The 19,420-nt window shown below is 39.8% G+C and overlaps 1 protein-coding gene across 1 annotated transcript; it reads right to left on the bottom strand.

Annotated features, from left to right (window-relative positions):
- Window positions 1–465: 465 nt before the first annotated feature.
- On the bottom strand, window positions 466–2,521 carry LOC142162670 (uncharacterized). Its single transcript, XM_075219173.1, has 6 exons — window positions 2,382–2,521; window positions 1,889–2,122; window positions 1,573–1,793; window positions 1,415–1,472; window positions 862–1,108; window positions 466–726 (listed from the first exon to the last, which is right to left on the bottom strand). Exons 1-6 carry the CDS (start codon window positions 2,519–2,521, stop codon window positions 466–468), a joined length of 1,161 nt encoding a protein of 386 aa, XP_075075274.1.
- Window positions 2,522–19,420: the final 16,899 nt, after the last annotated feature.

Below are 19,420 nucleotides of genomic sequence, written 5' to 3'. Positions count from 1 at the left end.
TGTCATTGTTCACTAATGATTGTTCACTAATGATTTGTGATATAGATAATTAAGTAATTGTGTACTATAGATATAAATCATTCATAATCCAATCAAGTTATGAAAGTCTGAACTCAATACACTCATTAATTAAACAAAACAAATTCAAACCAACTACATTAAGAGTTGAAAACATTTCATTATAGGAAACAATCCTTACTCAATTTATCAACACAATTACACCTTTGTAATTCTCCTGAACACCTCAACAGTTTTTATCAAAAAATCTATTGACTATATCAAATTTTATTTCTTCTTGGGAGCATTCTTGCAAAATCTTTTGTTATGCCTTTCTAGTCCACATTTGCCACATGAAACCTTGTACTTTTTTGCTTTTGCTTCATTATGTGTTTTGTATCATTGTTTTTGAGGTCTTCCTGGATGTCTTTTTCTGGTAGGTGGATTTACAACTTCTTCAGCTATATGTTATGGCACATTCCATTTGCTTTCATCAAGCAGCGGGTTTACTGGTATTTCATAAGTATGCAAGAGGTTCTCCCTCATGTAATAAGTAGAACAATAATAAGACTCATCCCTGTGCCTTAAAGAAGCCAAAGCATGTGGATAAGGAAGTTCATCAAGCTGGAATTGTCCACAACTACATCTCTTGTTTTCAAGACAAACAATATAGCGTCTCACACCATCTAGTACTGTATGGATGTAATCTGTTGAAGCCCTCACCTGTAACTATATTACAAACACATAACAAATTATCAGTAACATATACAAAATAACTACAATTATTCAACAATTTATCTACAATACCAGTTAATATTTTAGTTTGATGCAATAATTGATGAGATGTTATTGGATATAGCTTACTTTAAGCTTCTGCGACAATGTTCTGTTGTCCTCTAACTCTTTGTTGAATTTAAACCCAAGGTATGTGAATGTACCCTTTGCTTTCAATAAATTTTCATTAGTCCAACATTCAAGAAGAGTCCTCATGTACTCTAATAGTTCTACTATCGGCAACTCTCTTGCATCTTTTGTTACCGCATTCAATGACTCTGCAATGTTTAATGTTATAGTCCAAGTTCTGTTCACCGTAGCATGTACTCGAAACCATCTGTGATAACCAATATCATATAAGTATGTTTTAACATGCGTGTCGATTTCTTCAATCTTTGACATTCTTTCATTAAATTCATCAAGCGTGTATGATCGTGCCGTGACAAAGTACAATTCGCTTAGCATTAGATGACCTTTCTTGAACTTTGACCTTATATTTGTCCAAATATGCCACATGCAAGAATAATGTGGCATGCCGGTATAAACAATAGATGTTGCCTTTAAGATATTCTTATTCCGATCAGAAACAACACACATATTTGGTTTTTCACCATATGCATGTTTGAATTGCTCAAAAAATTACTTCCATGATGCCTCATTTTCTGAATCAACAATAGCATATGCCAGTGGTAATATGCTACCTATCATATGTGGTAAAAAGAAATTCAATTTCCATCATAAAATTGTAGATAAAGAAAAATACATACAAACAACAAATTTTCTACAATATATCTACAATACCTGTTGTATCCATTGTGCTAGCTGTTAGCATTATTCCCCTGTATGCTGACTTTAAGAAGGTCCTATCAACTATTACAACTGGCCTACAATATTTCCAATCATTGATTGACGTACTAATGGCAACAAATGCATACAAGAAATAGTCATTGTCGGTCTTCTTCAATTTAACTACCGACCCCAGATAAGTCTTCTCCAGAATATACAAATAACTATGCAATCGACTGTAGGAGTCAGCAGAATGACCTCTCAAAATTCCAAAGCCTTTTCATTTGCTCTCCAAGCTCGCATGTATGTTAAGTTCACGTCGTGTACAAACAACATATCAGTTTGTATGTCTTTTGGTGTGTAAACTGTCTTAGGATCAGCATATTTTGGTATAACCATGCTACCCACTACCATGGAAGTAGGTTTGTGTTGTATGTAGGTATTGTCCATCAAAGAGCATGCGTGCAAGCTGTTGAAATTTCGAACCTTGAACATTGCTGAATTATTTGTGCTAGTGGACTTGAAGTGCCATGTACAATCTTCCCCAACACATACCAGGCAGTAGCTACAGAATAAAAACAATTTAAACAATGGTATGAAAAATATAGATACACAAAAAATAGGCTATTTAATCATTAAAATTTTATATTTAACAATTTATATACAAAAAAACTATAAATTATCTACAATTTGTATACAAAGATATTACAAATGATGAAGAACAAAAAAATACAAATAAACTACAAATTAAGCAAAGACATGATTTTTGACAATTTACCTGTTCTTAACTTCTAGCACTAGACCTTTTCACCCTAAATTAGAACTTGTTCATGACAGAATAGTGCTTCATTGCACTAGCAATTGTTTGCTTGTCTTTGTATACTTGGCCTACTTCAATAACAGTTGATGTATTTTCTTTTATGATTATACTTTCATATTCCACTATCGCCGGAGATATTGCCATGTTGGCATATCAATCAACTTCAGCGTTCCAGATGAACTTGCAATCAATTAAAGCCAAATAAAGTTATGACATATATTGTAGATATTTTGTAGTATAATTTTAGAACAATGAAATTCAAGACTTACTGTTGATACCCAATTTTTTTCTATATATTTTATATATACAAAATACTTTCAAAATAGCATATATATACATATATAAGTATGCCCAAGTGTTTTAGTATTTTTTCTAATGTTTAAAGATTTTTAAATCAATTTATTGCCTTATTTTAACAGTACAAAAACCAATAATTATTTCTCAAATTATCATTTTGGTGATTAATATAATTTATTCTCATATTTATACCAAATATATCTAAGGTAATTTTTGCACATTTTTACAAATTTATTTAGTATTTTTAAGGCTAAATTACATATAATTGCAATTTTAGCCTGTTTTAAGATTTAATTGCATTTTATACTTATGAAATTGGTTCAAGTATTTTTAATTTAATATTTATATATTATTAATTAAGTCAGTACCTTTAATTTATTTTCAAAAATTATTTTACTATTTTTTATAAAATAAAAGGGAGAAAGCGGTTATTTAAATGCCAGCCCTATTTCATTTCAATTATAGCCTGAATCAACCCCCCAATTAACCCAATTTCAAATCCCAAATTGACCAGACCAATTTCAATTTAACCCGCCCCTGACCCAACTAATCTAACCCGCTCGGCTCCCCTTTTGATCCAGGTCGTTGATCATTTTGATCAACGACCACAATCATTCCTTTCCTTTTTTAATTCACATACACCCAACCCTAAAATCATTTTTCCCTAACCCGCCGTCTCTGAAATCCTCTCTTCTCTCAGACTCTCTCGAATATTCTCTAACCCTAGCCCAGCTCACCGTCTTCAAACCTTGAAACCACCGGAATCCATGGCCTCTCAGGCCATGAGGGTCTTAAATTCACCTCCCTTTGCTCTTATACTTGAAGATTCGAGGTCGGACCTCGAAGGTTTTCGCTCAGATCTCCGCCGATTCAAGGTTCTACGACCATCTTCGGCCTTGCTCCAGCGTACTCAGATCGGACCTTTTCCCCAGCCTTTCTCATTTCTAGGGCTCTTCGGAAACCCTAACACTTCGAAGTTTTATCCTATATTTTTAGATCTATTACGTATCTATGCTCTACTTGAGTTTTCAAATGATTTCCCCAACTTTTCTTTCAAAAATTACTTTCAAAATCACTTCTTTCAAATTTAGGGTTTTCTGAAAATGCTTAAAGTGTCTCTGACTTTTTCTTTTCTTTTTCGTTTGTGTATGTGTGTCTCTACTGTGTTCTTATGTTCTTCTTTTACCACGCATGTTCTTCTACTATGTTTCTACTCTATGTGTCTGTATGTTTTTCACTATGCTCTGCTATTTTCTTCCACTACGATCTGATATGCTTCGCCTATTGCTTCTTTCTACCATGTTCTTAAGTGTTCTTACTATTTTACCTTGTTTAAGTTTTTCTAAAAAACCTGCTTAAGCATGTTTTGCTTCTACTGCTTCTTCTACTATCAGTTGTTTTTTCATATGCCTCAAATTAGTCTCTTCACTCTGTTTGCTTGGACCTTTTTACTTGTTTGCATGTTTTCTCATGAGTTTCTGAAAGAAACCTCTGAGTATGCTTCGACTACTTGCCTCCTCATCTCTGTATCTGATTCAAGGTGGAAACCCTAGAATTTGGGGATTCCGCCGAGGTTTGATTATGTGAACTATGATTTTATTTTTTAGAACCCTTAACTCTTTCAAACTGATTTGAATCTCTGAACTGAGTTTGGACGCCTTTGTTTTCATACAATGTTGAACCTTTTTGCTAAACTCTTCTACACTGGATTCTTTCTACTGATTTTGCAAGGGCATGACAAATTTCCTTCATGTTTAAACGTGTCTGAATGCTTTTTATATATGTTGATTCTTTCTTCAAAGAGGTTTTCAAACTAGTGATTGATTCAGAATACCTTTTTAATAGGTCTAAGTGATTGTTATTGATTTTCCTTAAGCTAAAACCTTTTTCACCTTTCAGACTTGGTTCATTCATACCAAATCTGTGATCTATAATTTTCTGGCTGTTAACTGATTCCCTTGCCTTATTTGCACAAATCGCGTACTGTCAAGACCCTGTCCTTAAAAAACCTTTAAGTATTTGCCTCTAATTTACTACTTTGCACAAAGTGTTTGACTACTTTCTTTCATTAATTAGTTTTACCCGTTTGAATCTGAATCCCTTAATTAAGGGAAACCTTGTGTAATTGATTGACGATCAGTCTTCAAACTATTTTCTTACCTTATTTCTGCTTGCTTTCTACACTATAAAAGGCACGGCCCCTTTTCACCACTACACACTTCAGACTTCACAAGCTCACAACCTCTTCTGAATTCATACTTAGAGTGTTCTTGCTTCTTGTCTGCACTTTGGCTTTTACAAGACTACTGCTTTCTTCTTTATTTGTCCTTTTGAAACTGGTATGTCCTAACTTAATTTTTAGCATCACCCCAATGTGTTTACTTACAGTCTTTGTATCCATGTCTACTTTATTGTTTTTGTAAAGTTTAGTATCTAACTTAATATGCCTATGTGCTACTATTTGCCTCTTTTTGTGAACACTTGCTCCCTATCCTATTACCCCTATGTGTTTGTAAGTCGAGACTTAGGGCATGGCAACAAGAATTGTTGTCTATGAACTGAGTTTTGAACCCCTGAGGTCTTAACCTCTAAGTAGGCTGGAGGATGTGTCAGTATGTCTCATTGCTGGGTATGCCCCTTTGCCTGCTCTTCCTGCAAATTCCCCACTCCCCTATACCCCTATGTGCACTGGTTTTAAGTTACTTCCTTCTCCTTTCCCCCTCTCAGAACTCTGCACTTGTACTCACTCTTAGCTTCTAAGTTCTGCCCCCCTCCTGTGAGCCTTGCCTTGGGACCTTGAGTTCCCTCTGAACTTGGACACTTGACGGTTGGCCCTTCCACACTGAACTATGACTTTATCCTGCAATGTATTTAGATGTGAGCACTACTCGGAGTCCATATGAGGCTCTTAGGGAACTCAAACACATCCAAATGAGAGAAAGGCTTTGGGTCTTGATCTTGGGAGTTGGTTTACTTTATACTTCATACAGGAAGTCTGAATCAGGCTCTCCTTGGTTATAATTTTCAATTTTCTGATGTATTTTCTCTATTTATTTTCGGATTGTAATAACTTTGTAATAAACGTTTGGGGTGATTAGTGAAAAGGGAGGGGTAACCATGCATGCAAGGGGTAGATGTCCTGCTCATAGGGTTTTCTGCACTTCTGCATTTATACATATACCCTGCCTATAGTTTCTGCACTTCTGCATTCATGTAGACATCCTTCTTATAGGGTTTTATGCACTTTTGCATTTATACAGATACTCTATCTATAGTTTCTGCACATCTGCATTCATGTAGATATCCTGCTCATAGAAATTTCTGATTTTTGCATTCACAGAGATAACTTGTCTTTATGAATTTCTGCATTCATGTAGATAACTTGACTATAAGAACTTCTGCATTCCCATTTAGATACCATGACTATAAGAATCTCTGCATTCGTATATAGATACCATGTCTATAGGATGTACATGCATGTAGATAATATGCTTATAAGTCTTTTCTGATTCTTGCATACTCGCCTCTCATTAGGCAAACATGTTATATGTTTTAACAACCAGTGAAATCAGATATCGCATTCGTAATAAAATGCAACACCTAGATAACATGTTTTAAGTTAACAAACACATAGAAAGCATGCCTATAAGGGTTCTAATCAAATCGGAATCGCTTCACTCGTTTGTAAGTTTAAACTATCAGTAATGCATTATCGATTGCAGAACTTGTATTATTCTGTTAAAACTGGTAACCAATCTGTAATCCGTTTACCTCTTCATTTCTGAAACCAGTAGATAGCATGCCTATAGGTCTTCGTCTAACACTTAGGCAAGCCATAAGGTAAACTTGTTATATTCTTATTAATTACAACCAGCAGACAGGCCTGATTCGGATTTCTTATCTGAAATATGTAATAAATCAGTCTGCCTCAACCTTTTAAGTTTTAATCAAACCCTAAGCAGTATGTGCAAGACATGCTAAACTATGTGCTTTTCTTTGGTTTTAAGAAGGTCTGTTGAGCCTTATTTGTTTATGTGTTTTCTCCCCAAACTTGCCACATGTGTGTTTTGTTTGTCGCCTTAGAATTTTGCTTTTGAAACTACAAAGCCTAATACCCCTTCCCTTTAGGATTAGTAGTCCTAAGTACCTCCGGGACTGATAGGAATGGGATATAAAATAGCATGCAATAAGTAATCGAGACCAATCCGCGCTTTAATACCTTAATGGGGTGGGAAAGGTTGATATGGATATGATTACCACGAGATAACATCTCGTGTAACCCCTCATTGAGGAGTGATTACCGGATGTTGTGTGGGGTGATCCATATTATTTATAAACCTAGGACCACCTTTTCCTTTACTTGTTTATTTCATTGTTTACTTTCAAACTATTTTCTCAAAATTCAACTTTTCTTTTGTTTTCTTTTAATTTCACCTATTTGTAACCCTTATGTACAAATCCCCTCTTATTTGAAATCTTACTCGCCTTCATGTTATTTGTACTTAAAGTCACAACCGTAGCCTGGCCGGGAACCACATTAGTGGATCCTGAGGGGTGCCTAACACCTTCCCCTCAGGATAATTTCAAGCCCTTACCCAATCTATGATTTCCTAAATTAAATTCTTCCTAGTGTCCTAATGCACTCAAATCATTAGGTGGCGACTCTTCAATCCAAACCCAATTCCCGAAGGGAACGAGTTGTCCTCCCAAATGTCATGAACCCGCTTCTGCGAGAAAAAAGGGCGCGATAGCATGGCGACTTTGCTGGGGATTTTTAGGCTTTTACCATTTCAGACTATTATTATGAATTTATGCTTCTTTATGAACAATTATCTATTTATTTCTTTCAAGCATTCAATTTTCTTTTCAACTACAAAACTGACTTGTCTTTTGTTTCTTTCTTTTATTTCTTTTACTGCTTTCCTTTACTACTTTCCTTTATTACTGCTTTAAATTATGAAGAATTGTTGTATTTACTGCTTTCTCAATGTGCAAATACATGACAACCTACTTTAGTTATTGCATAAACATGTTTTCAACATCATATTCCACTCGTGCCAAACAAAATACCATAGCAACACTTATAATGAGTGGTTGCACTCTTCCGATATTATCACCCCTAAATCCGGAAAAGGCATATTTGCGGTAAAACTAGTCGATCAACTGTGTAGTCGATGGTTCCGTGCCTTTCCCTCTTAAGTTGTCTGCTCAAGGGTACCAGTCTAAAACCCTCATAGAAACCTTACTCTGTTTAATTGTACATGCATCATGGTCAAACCTAGCCGAATCAGTTATATGGTCCGCATAATGACTCTTTAAGATAGCCTTGTCCAAAGTCCATTGGGTTTTTCCAAAACCCAAACGGACGCTACTACGTTTTGTGCATTTATTTGGAGAACTAAATGTTTTTATGCCAATTATTGATATTTAATAGTCGATTCTGGTGGGGGTAGGGTCTTAATCCTTTTTGTTTTGCAGAAAATGAAGAACGAGGTCCCCAACTTTGGTATGGTTAGCATACCCTCACTCTTGCTAGACTGGTGGAGGAGTCTTCCATCAAATGACCAAATCAATGAGTGGAAGGAGAGGGCCGCCAAAGCTAGCGAAAAGTTGGAATATCTGGAATATAGTCTACTGGAATTGGAAGGAAAAGCGAGGAAAAGAGTCACCGACTGCCAGAACGTTGAGGGAAACGAAGGAGAACACCTGGCAAAGGCATGCTTATTGGTGAACCTACGCGAACTGGAGGATCTGATCAACGAGAGGATTCAACCTGAGGAAGCCCTTCTGGGATCAAATAGATAGGAATCTTTTCTTTTTGCTTTATAAATGTAATAAGGCCAATGGCCACTAGTGACATTTTATTGCTTGTTATTTAGTGTCGATTTGGGACTCGTCTACTTTTTATCAATAAAATGAGGCATTTAGCATTCTAAGTTCTCCAAATCAACTTGTCGCTAGGCCTACCTCAGGCACAAAGAGGTTCCCAAATTAGGACACGATTTACATTCTGGCACTATGTGTTTAAATATCGCGACATTTTCTTATAAGCGTCACTAACTTGTTACCCTTTTTGTTTTACTTTTGTTTTATTTATTCCCCCCCCCCCCCAAAAAAAAAGGTTAGTTCGTGCATTCTGGCATCATCATCATATTCCACAAGATCCAAGGGCCATCCGCCCACTCCTCCTCCTAGCCCCGTCAGAAACAAGAACAAAGGAAGGATGGAAGATTTGAACAGCACTAGAAAGGAAAACTCAACTGAACGGGTAGAGGTCACTCATGGTGCTCAGGTCTCCAAAGAAAGTGCATCCCAAATCAAGTAGAAATTGGTGAAATTTCAGGAAGAACTTGATCAGGTTCGGAATCTGGAAAACTTGTCATTTTCCCTCACCACTCCAGATATCAATTTTCCAAACGCTCAGAACCCCATGCCTCCACGAAACATCCCAAAACCACAAAACCATCCCGTTCCTCACCACCGCTGCAATACTTGCCACACTCCATTACTCATCCCAGAACCTCTGAATTCCACAAATGACCATTTCCACCATAACACCCCCATCTATGTGGAAACCATGCCACCCTCCACCCAACCTGTCTAAAGCACACCAGAGTCTGATGATAAAGACTCACTCATCAGGAACCTGGCTGCGGAACTCAAGAGATTGACAAGTCAAATTCAGGATGTCGAAGGAAGTAAGGGGATTAAAGGGTTGAACTATGAAGATCTTTGCATACAACCGGATGTCAAACTGCCCGAGGGGTACAAACCTCCTAAGTTTGAGATGTTTGATGGTACAGGGGATCCAAGAGTCCACTTGAGAACATACTGCGACAAGCTGGTCGGAGTAGGGAAAGATGAAAGGATTCACATGAAGCTTTTCATGAGGAGTCTGAAGGGAGATGCTCTGTCTTGGTACATTAGCCAAGACCCGAAGAAATGGTCGAACCGGGTGAGTATGGAATCCGACTTTATGTACAGGTTCAAGTTCAACACAGAAAATGCATCAGATGTGTTCTACATTCAGAACTTAAAGAAGAAGCCCATGGAAACATTCCGCGAGTATGCCACTCGCTGGAGATCAAAAGTTGTTAAGGTCAGACCTGCCTTAGAAGAAGAACAAATGAACAAGTTTTTCGCCTGGGCTCAAGACCCGCAGTACTATGAAAGGCTGATGTTGATTGAGAGCTAGAAATTTTCCAACATCATCAAGCTAGGGGAAAGGATCGAGGAAGGCATCAAAAGTGGTATGGTTACGAACTTTGAAGCTTTGCAAGCTACCAATAAGGCTTTACAGTCTGGTGGTACATCCAAGAAAAGGGACGTAGGTGCCGTAATGGTTTCACAAAGAGCCAAATCCCCTATCAAATACCAAGCCTATCTGATACCTCCACTTACATATCAGCCTACCCAGAATTACCAAGCACCCTTACCCTCTTACCAAACTTCACCACCTACTTACCAATCACCCCCACCTCCTACATATCAACCTACCTCACCCAGATATTCCGAACTCACACATGTCTTCCAAGCCTACAATGCTCAGACATCCCACTATCAATCACCTCCCACACATCAAAACTTTCCTAGACCTAGACCAAATTTTGACTGCAGACCCCCCAAACAGTATACCGTCATTGCTGAACTGATTGACCAACAGTATGAAAGGCTCAAAAGTTGTCGGTTATGTCACCCCTATCCCTGATATAACCCCTGAAAACCCTTCTCAGTGGGTTAATCCGAATAAATCCTGTGCATACCATTCTGGCATGAAAGGGCATACCATTGATGAATGCCGCTCTCTGAAAGACAAGATCCAGACTTTGATTGATAACAAGATCATTGTGGCAAAGGATCCTACTCCGAATGTCCGCAATAACCCTCTGCCAGACCATAAGGGTGGAGGTGTTCACATGATTGAAATAGAGGGTGATTAGGATCCCAAAGGATCGATCGGTTTAATCACAGAAGGTGACGAACCAAAGAAGCCGATAGTCACCCTCAATCCGATCGTAGTCCAGACTCAACCTTCTGGGGATGCCGAGGTAAACATGTCTGTACCACTTGAATTTGGAACACCACCCCCTACAAATACGCCAACACCAATTGAAGTCGAGTTTGGGTCTCCAGCAAACGCACACGCACCGTTTGAAGTTGCGGTCTTACCCTCCAAAACACATGCTTCGTTCGGAGTAAAAGTGCTCATCCCAGTAGCAATGTTGGTCGTGACACCGTTCCATACAAATTCCATACCTTGGGATTACACAGCCGAGGCGAGAAGAAAAGGGAATGTCAAGTTCGGGGAAGCCGTTGCGGCACAGGGTATGACAAGAATCGGCAAAGTTTATACTCCGGAGCATTTAGCTGACTCGAGTAAGCAGGCCTCTGGTCGGCCGACCATCACTGAAACCAGGCCCGAAGATCTTTGGAGAAAGATACAAACCAAGGAATACTCAGTCATTAATCAGCTGAACAAAACACCAGCACAAATTTCTATCCTAGCTTTGTTGCAAACTTCCGACGTACATAAGAATGCCTTGTTGAAGGTGCTGAGCGAGGCATATGTACCAAGCAACATCACCGGAGGAGAAATGGCAAACATGGTAGGGCAGGTATTGGAAAGTCACAAGATCAATTTTCATGAAGATGACCTGCCACCAGAAGGGTTGAGTCATAACAAAGCATTGCACATCATCGTGCAATGCGAAAATTATTTTATCACTAGGGTCCTGATTGATGGAGGATCCAGCCTCAATATTTGTCTGTTGGCAACACTCAGGACATTAGGAAAGGGTATGCATGAGATCAAGGACGAGGCCATCAATGTCAAAGCTTTCGACAATTCCCAAAGATCCACCATTGGGGAAATCAGCCTGTGTTTGCAAATGGACCTACTTGGTTTGATGTTGATTTTCAAGTTATAAACGTGTTGGCATCTTACAACTTGCTGTTGGGACGGGCCATGGATTCATGTTGCTGGGGCCGTAGCATCTATACTGCATCAGGCGGTAAAACTTGAGTGGAACCACCAAGAGGTGATCATTCACGGCAATGGTAGCAATCCCATACACAGTCGACAAACCATCCCAGCGATTGGAGGAAGGAGAAGGATAGGCGGGGAAACCTATCACCACATCGAGCAAGTCAATGTCGTCGACAAAGACAAGTGGTGGATCAACAAAATTGATAGCATACTAAATTGGTGCGGATATGAACCTGGCAAGGGACTTGGCAAGAACCTCCAAGGAATCGCCAAGCCTATCAAACTAAAGAAACATAGCACCACTTTTGGTCTGGGATATGAGTATACTTGGGAGGAATTCAACAACTGATCGCCACCATGGCGCGGTCCATACTACCCGCTGGAGCAGCCAATACCACATTTAGAGTAGACTTTCTAGCCGGCCGATGTTATCTATGGGTCGAAAGAAGAGGAAGCACTGGCAGCAGTAAGGAATTTGTTCTTAAAAATGATGACATGGATTGTTGTGTCATTTTCGAGGAGGAGGGGGAGGAAGCCCCTTCCATACAGGCCATAAGAAGAGGAGCATGCCTCAACAATTGGACCATCAGAACCACCAGAGCTCGAAAAGCCTTGGGGTAGAAAGGCTGAACAAAGCATCATGCACTATCTTTTATTTTTACTAGTTGATTTTCCTTTCGCATTTTTTGAATTTTCGCAATAAGATCTTCCAATGTTCAAAACAGTTATGAAATTTATCAAAGCATTTCGGTTTCCTTACAAATCTTACTCTTATTATTTTCTCTCATTACTTTACTTATACAGCATTACTATTACCTATATTAATGAACCAATGGTTGTGACATGCAACGAGACAACATAACAAACGGATACAGACTCAGAGGAAGATGACATACCGGAAGAGATTGTTAAAGAAGTCGAGAATTTTGAGAATAGACCTAAGTCCAATATGGACGAGACCGAGATTGTTAACGGGGGAGATGCAGAAAATATCAAAGATACTCGGATCAGCGTTCATTTGTCACCGTCAGAAAAGAAAGAATACACAGAATTTCTGAAGGAATATGAGGACATATTCGCCTGGTCATATGATGACATGACTGGTTTGAGTACATCAATTGTGGCCCACAAACTCCCAACTGATCCGACATGTCCACCGGTAAAACAGAAGCTCAGAAAGTTTAAACCCGACATGAGTCTGAAAATCAAGGAAGAAGTCACTAAGCAGGTCAAAGCTAGAGTAGTAGAATATCCGACATGGCTAGCCAACATCATGCCAGTACCGAAGAAGGACGGAAAGGTCAGAGTCTATGTCGACTACCGGGATCTCAACCGGGCCAGTCCGAAAGACGACTTCCCCTTGCCAAACATACACATCCTGATTGAAAATTGCGCCAAACATGAGTTGCAATCATTTGTAGATTGTTTTGTTGGGTATCATCAGATCTGGATGGATGAAGAAGATGCTGAGAAAATGACCTTCATTACGCCATAGAGAATGTACTGCTACAAGATGATGCCATTTGGGTTGAAGAATGCAGGGGTCACCTACATGCGGGTCATGACTACTATCTTCCATGATATGATACACAAGGATATAGAGGTGTACGTAGATGATGTTATTATCAATTCCAAGAAATCCACTGATCATATGGGAGATTTGAGGAAACTCTTCAAGAGACTGCGAAGGTACAATCTAAAATTGAATCCCGCAAAATGTGCATTCGGGGTTCCTGCTGGAAAGCTACTTGGGTTTGTTGTGAGTCGCCGAGGCATAGAACTGGATCCATCAAAGGTCAAAGTTATTCAAGAATTGCCACCGCCAAAGAACAAGAAGGACGTGATGAGTTTCTTGGGGAGACTTAACTACATCAGTCGATTCATAGCACAATCTATAGTTATCTATGAGCCGATCTTTAAGATGTTGAAGAAGAACGCCACTACCAAATGGACTGATGATTGCCAAAAAGCTTTTGACAGAATCAAGGAATACCTATCAACATCACCAGTACTAGTTCCGCCCGAGCCAGGTAGACCTTTATTACTTTACCTCGCAGTATTGGATGGAGTGTTCGGTTGTGTTCTGGGGTAGCATGATGAAATAGGGAGGAAGGAGCAGGACATCTATTACCTCAGTAAGAAGTTCACCCCATACGAGGCTCGGTATTCTCTGTTAGAGCACACCTATTGTGCTTTGACTTGGGTAGCTCAGAAGTTGAGGCACTACTTCTGTACCTATACTATATATCTCATATCAAGGATGGATCCTTTAAAGTACATCTTTCAGAAGCCCATGCCCACTGACAAGTTGGCCAAGTGGCAAATCCTGTTGAGTGAATTTGACATTGTCTACGTGACTCAGAAAGCAATCAAAGGATAGGCACTAGTAGATCACCTTGCTGAAAATCTCATGGACGGAGAATACGAACCCCTGAAAACATATTTTCCTGATGAAGAGGTGTCATTCATAGGAGAAGACATTGCATAATCCTATGACGGTTGGAGAATATTTTTCGATGGAGCAGCAAATTTTAAAGGAGTGGCATAGGAGGAGTCCTAGTATTAGAAACCGGTCCGCGTTATCTGGTATCTGCCAAGATCAGGTTCTGGTGTACCAACAACATGGCCGAGTACGAAGCCTGCATCTTAGGGCTCAAGATGTCCATTGACATGAACATCCAAGAGTTGCTAGTAATTGGGGATTCAGACTTGCTTATACATCAGGTCCGAGAAGAATAGGCGACCAAGAACTCCAAGATACTCCCTTATCTGCATCACGTACAGGAGTTGAGAAAGAGGTTCACAAAGACAGAGTTCCAACATGTTCCCAGAGTCCAGAATGAGTTTGTTGATGCATTGGATACCCTATCATCCATGATACAGCATCCAGATAAGAACTTTATTGATCCTATTCCGGTAAAGATCCATGCTCAGCTAACTTATTGTGTTCATGTTAAGGAAGAAGCATATGGAAAACCTTGGTTTCATGATATCAAGGAATACTTGGCGAAAAGAGAATACCCAGAGCTTGCAAACGCTACTCAAAAGCGCACACTTCGAAGGTTATCTAATAATTTCTTCCACGGCGGAGGAATCCTGTATAGGAGGACTCCTGATTTGGGATTGCTAAGGTGTGTCGATGCAAAGGAAGCATCCAGGCTACTAGAGGAAATTCATCTGGGACCTGTGATCCACATATGAACGGCTTTGTCTTAGCAAAGAAGATACTCCGAGCTAGTTACTTTTGGATGACTATGGAGACGTATTGCATCCAGTATGTCCGAAAATGCCACCGCTGCTAGATACATGCAAACATAATAAAGGTGCCTCCAAATGAGCTTAATGCAACAAGCTCGTCGTGGCCATTCGCCGCCTGGGGAATGGATGTTATCGGACCAATCGAACCTGCCGCATCAAACGGACACAGGTTTATCCTAGTAGCAATTGATTATTTCACCAAATAGGTTGAAGCAGCATCTTACAGGTTAGTGACTAAGAAAGTCATGGCAGATTTCGTCCGCGACCGTATCATGTGTCGGTTCGGAATTCCAGAGCCAATCATTACTGATAATGGCTCCAACCTCAACAGTGATTTAATGAAATCCATGTGTGAAACCTTCAAGATCAAACACAAGAATTCTACAGCTTACAGACCTCAGATGAACGGAGCCGTAGAGGCCGCCAACAAGAATATCAAGAAGATACTAAGGAAAATGATAGAGAAGCATAAGCAGTGGCACGAGAAGCTCTCATTTGCTTTATTGGGATACCATACCATAGTCCGCACGTCAACCGGGGCAAACCCCCTATATGTTGGTTTATGGTACAGAGGCTGTTATTCCTGCTGAGGTAGAAATTCCTTCCCTAAGGATCATACAAGAAGCTGAACTCGACAATGCAGAATGGGTGAAGAGTCGTTACGAGCAACTAGCTCTTATAGACGGAAGGAGAATGAATGCAGTTTGTCACGGTCATCCTTATCAGAAAAGAATGTCCAGAGCCTTCAACAAAAGAGTCAAGTCAAGACAATTCACACCGGGGCAGCTGGTGCTAAAGAAAATCTTTCCACATCAAGATGAAGCCAAAGGGAAATTCTCTCCCAACTGGCAGGGTCCGTACATGGTTCATCGGGTTCTGACAGGAGGAGCCCTCATACTTGCAGAAATGGACGGAGAAGTCTGGCCAAAGCCGATCAATTCAGACGTAGTCAAGCGATACTATATGTAATCTTTATGCTTTCCTTATATGATGTAATTTGAACTACGCCTGACCTGATTCCCGTTTAAGAGGGGATACGTAGGCATCCCTATGAGTTCGGTCACAATTCAATAAAATTTTCATTTCCCCCCGCTATTGGAAACTGGGGCAGAATTTTGAGGAGGACCCTCAAAATTCCGAAGTCAATTCTATCCATTTATCATCAACAGCCATTAGAAGCAGCAGCCCAATAAACTAGGGAAGAATTTTGAGGAGGACCCTCAAAATTTCGGAGCAAGAAAAGTTGCAATGTCTTGAACCACGTCGCAGTCGTCGATTCATATAAAGAAAACTATTCATAATTACGCATTTATATTATGCTTTTACTAAATCATACATGTCTATTATCAAAATTGCTTTGTTTAGCAATGCTACCCCAACGATATGAATAGTATCACCATATCTGAAGCGAGCAGGTCAAGCAGAGCTAGCGGGAATACGAACTAACCTTGCCCCCTTTACAAACTCACGATTTTTCTTTGGATGCAGGCACTTGAGTTGCAAAATCATCAAATATACTATACGTTCACTCACAAAGTTCAGGAATATAACTCTCCGAACCATTGCACTCGCTCGCAACCGCTATTCGCACAACAGTATCCCCAGCAGGCACAATATCCCAGCAATCGCGATACCGCAATACACTATCAGCTAAGAAAATTCTATTGCCATTTGTCATTTTACTTCCTGCATCAGGCTACCATTCTGCCTTCTGTGACTAATCTCCGTCTCCATCTACATTCTCTGCATTGCATAAGGCTACCATTCTGCCTTCCGAGACTAAGCTCTGTCTCCATCTGCATTCTCTGCATTGCATAAGGCTACCGTTCTGCCTTCTGAGACTAAGCTCTATCTCCATCTGCATTCTCTGCATTGCATAAGGCTACTATTCTACCTTCCGAGGTTAAGCTCTACCTCCATCTGCATTCTCTGCATTGCATAAGGCTACCATTCTAAGCTCTGTCTCCATCTGCATTCTCTGCATTGCATAAGGCTACCATTATGCCTTTTGAGACTAAGCTTTGTCTCCATCTGCATTCTCTGCATTGCATAAGACTACCATTCTACCTTCCGAGGTTAAGCTCTACCTCCATCTGCATTCTTTGCATTGCATAAGGCTACCATTCTAAGCTCTGTCTCCATCTGCATTCTCTGCATTGCATAAGGCTACCATTCTACCTTCTGAGGTTAAGCTCTACCTCCATCTTCATTCTATGCATTGCATGAGGCTACCATTCTGCCTTCCGAGGTTAAGCTCTACCTCCATCTTGCATGGCTGAAATATCGCCACTTCATTTACATCTTACGTCGGCTGAAAGATCGCCACTTTATTTACATATTGCATGGCTGAAAGATCACCACTTTATTTACATCTTGCATGGCTGAAAGATCGACACTTTATTTACATCTTGCATTGGCTGAAAGATCGCCACCTACTGCATCTCATAGGCTGAAAGATCGCCAAATCATCCGAAGGCATCATTGTTCAGAGGCACCATTTTCATAGCCCGAGAATGCCATGCCATGGCCTGAGGACCCATTTTCATCTTTTGCATATCATTATTCAAAGGCATCATGGTTCGGAGGCATCATTCTCATAGCCCGAGAACATCATTTCATAGCCTACGAATCCCTTATTATACGATGTGTGGCCCAGGACGTCATGGTCTGAGGATGTCATCCTAACCGTCCAAAGACAACATTCATGGTCCGACGAGAAATTGCATCATGTTTAATTTTTCGCACAATATACACTTGTATTGCTTATTTGTAGGTAAACCGGCTAGCAATGACCGTCTCAGCAGGAGCAATCCCGCTCTAGTTCAAGCGGCCCTACTAGACCTTAACCATCAAGCCCAACCTAAACATTGCGTCCGTTCTTGGAAAACCTCCATCGGCATATTCCGCCGACGGATCCTGAACTACATATGGCCTGATTCCTGTAGGACCAAGGATATGTAGGTAGCTCAGGAACTAGAGCACGGTCAACCTCTTCAGCCCATTTTGTTCGGTCAAATTGGTCATCATATCTTTACCCGAAGTATGTGCAAGACATGCTAAACTATGTGCTTTTCTTTGGTTTTAAGGAGGTCTGTTGAGCTTTATTTGTTTATGCGCTTTCTCCCCAAACTTGCCACATGTGTGTTCTGTTTGTTGCCTTAGAATTTTGCCTTTGAATCTACAAAGCCTAATACCCCTTCCCTTTAGGATTAGTAGTCCTAAGTGCCTCCGGGACTGATAGGAATGAGATGAGAAATAACATGCAATAAGTAATCGAGACCAATCCGCGCTTGTCACACCTCCTTTTTCCGCGCCCGGGGGGCGCAGGGGGAGTTTTTTCCAATTAAAGGACAATCGAAACGGGATTGGTTTAATTATTTCAGAGTCGCCACTTGGGAGATTTAGGGTGTCCCAAGTCACCAATTTTAATCCCGAATCGAGGAAAAGAATGACTCTATATTACAGTCTGCGTACCAGAAATCCGGATAAGGAATTCTGTTAACCCGGGAGAAGGTGTTAGGCATTCCCGAGTTCCGTGGTTCTAGCACGGTCGCTCAACTGTTATATTCGGCTTATTTATCTGATTTTTAATACAATTATGAACCATGTGCAAATTTTATCTTTTAACCGCTTTATTAATTATTATTATTAAGAAATGTGAACATCGCTTAAAATATATCTTTGGACTGTGTCACATGAAATGCACCCACAATCCGAAACATATTTTATTTGATGTTTTAGAATTTGGATTTGGGTCGCATGAAATGCGCACCCGAGTTTAAGAAAATTAAATTATTAAAGGCGCGCCTAAAGCAACTAGCGCCATTATTATTGTTGGGGAGGGCCGTGAAATTTGCTAAACGACCCGTCCCGGAATTTAAGTATTTAATATATACACTTGGAGGGCCCCGCAATTTGTCCCTTTTATTTGGCGAGGCTCGTCTCATTTTACTTATTATTTTTTTATTATTATTATTTTTTTTTATATATATATTTTTAAAGGGATGCCATTTTTATGCCTTTAACAGTACTAAACCTTATAGCCTATTTACAACTGAAATCTCATAACTCGTTACAATTTTAATAAAAGGAATCTAGCAAAATGAGTGTTTTGGAAGTAATAACAACAAGTAATGCTAGTTTTGTCCGAATGAACTAAGCAAGGGAAAAGACGAACAAATTGACGTTAAACTGTGTCGTGGAACAACTAACCCTACTTAATTAAATGATATCAAATAAACAAAAATACATAACACCAAAAAATGAACAAAACGCATATGGTGAAAACATAAGCAGAAAATTATCATATCAATTTATATATTGCATCTTCGAACATTTAACGTAACATTTCCTTATCTAATACTTGAGGTTTACTAACCTTTGAACCTCGGCAAACTCAGGACGACAAACACGACCCCGACGGAGTTCAAGCCGGACTTCACTGAACGAGGAACAACAACGAAACCCCGGAATAAACTCGACGAACCGGACCTCGACTCAAC

This window comes from Nicotiana tabacum, chromosome 1, assembly GCF_000715075.1.
Source record: "Nicotiana tabacum cultivar K326 chromosome 1, ASM71507v2, whole genome shotgun sequence".
NCBI lineage: Eukaryota > Viridiplantae > Streptophyta > Magnoliopsida > Solanales > Solanaceae > Nicotiana > Nicotiana tabacum.
This window is presented reverse-complemented; position numbering and strand designations above follow the sequence as displayed.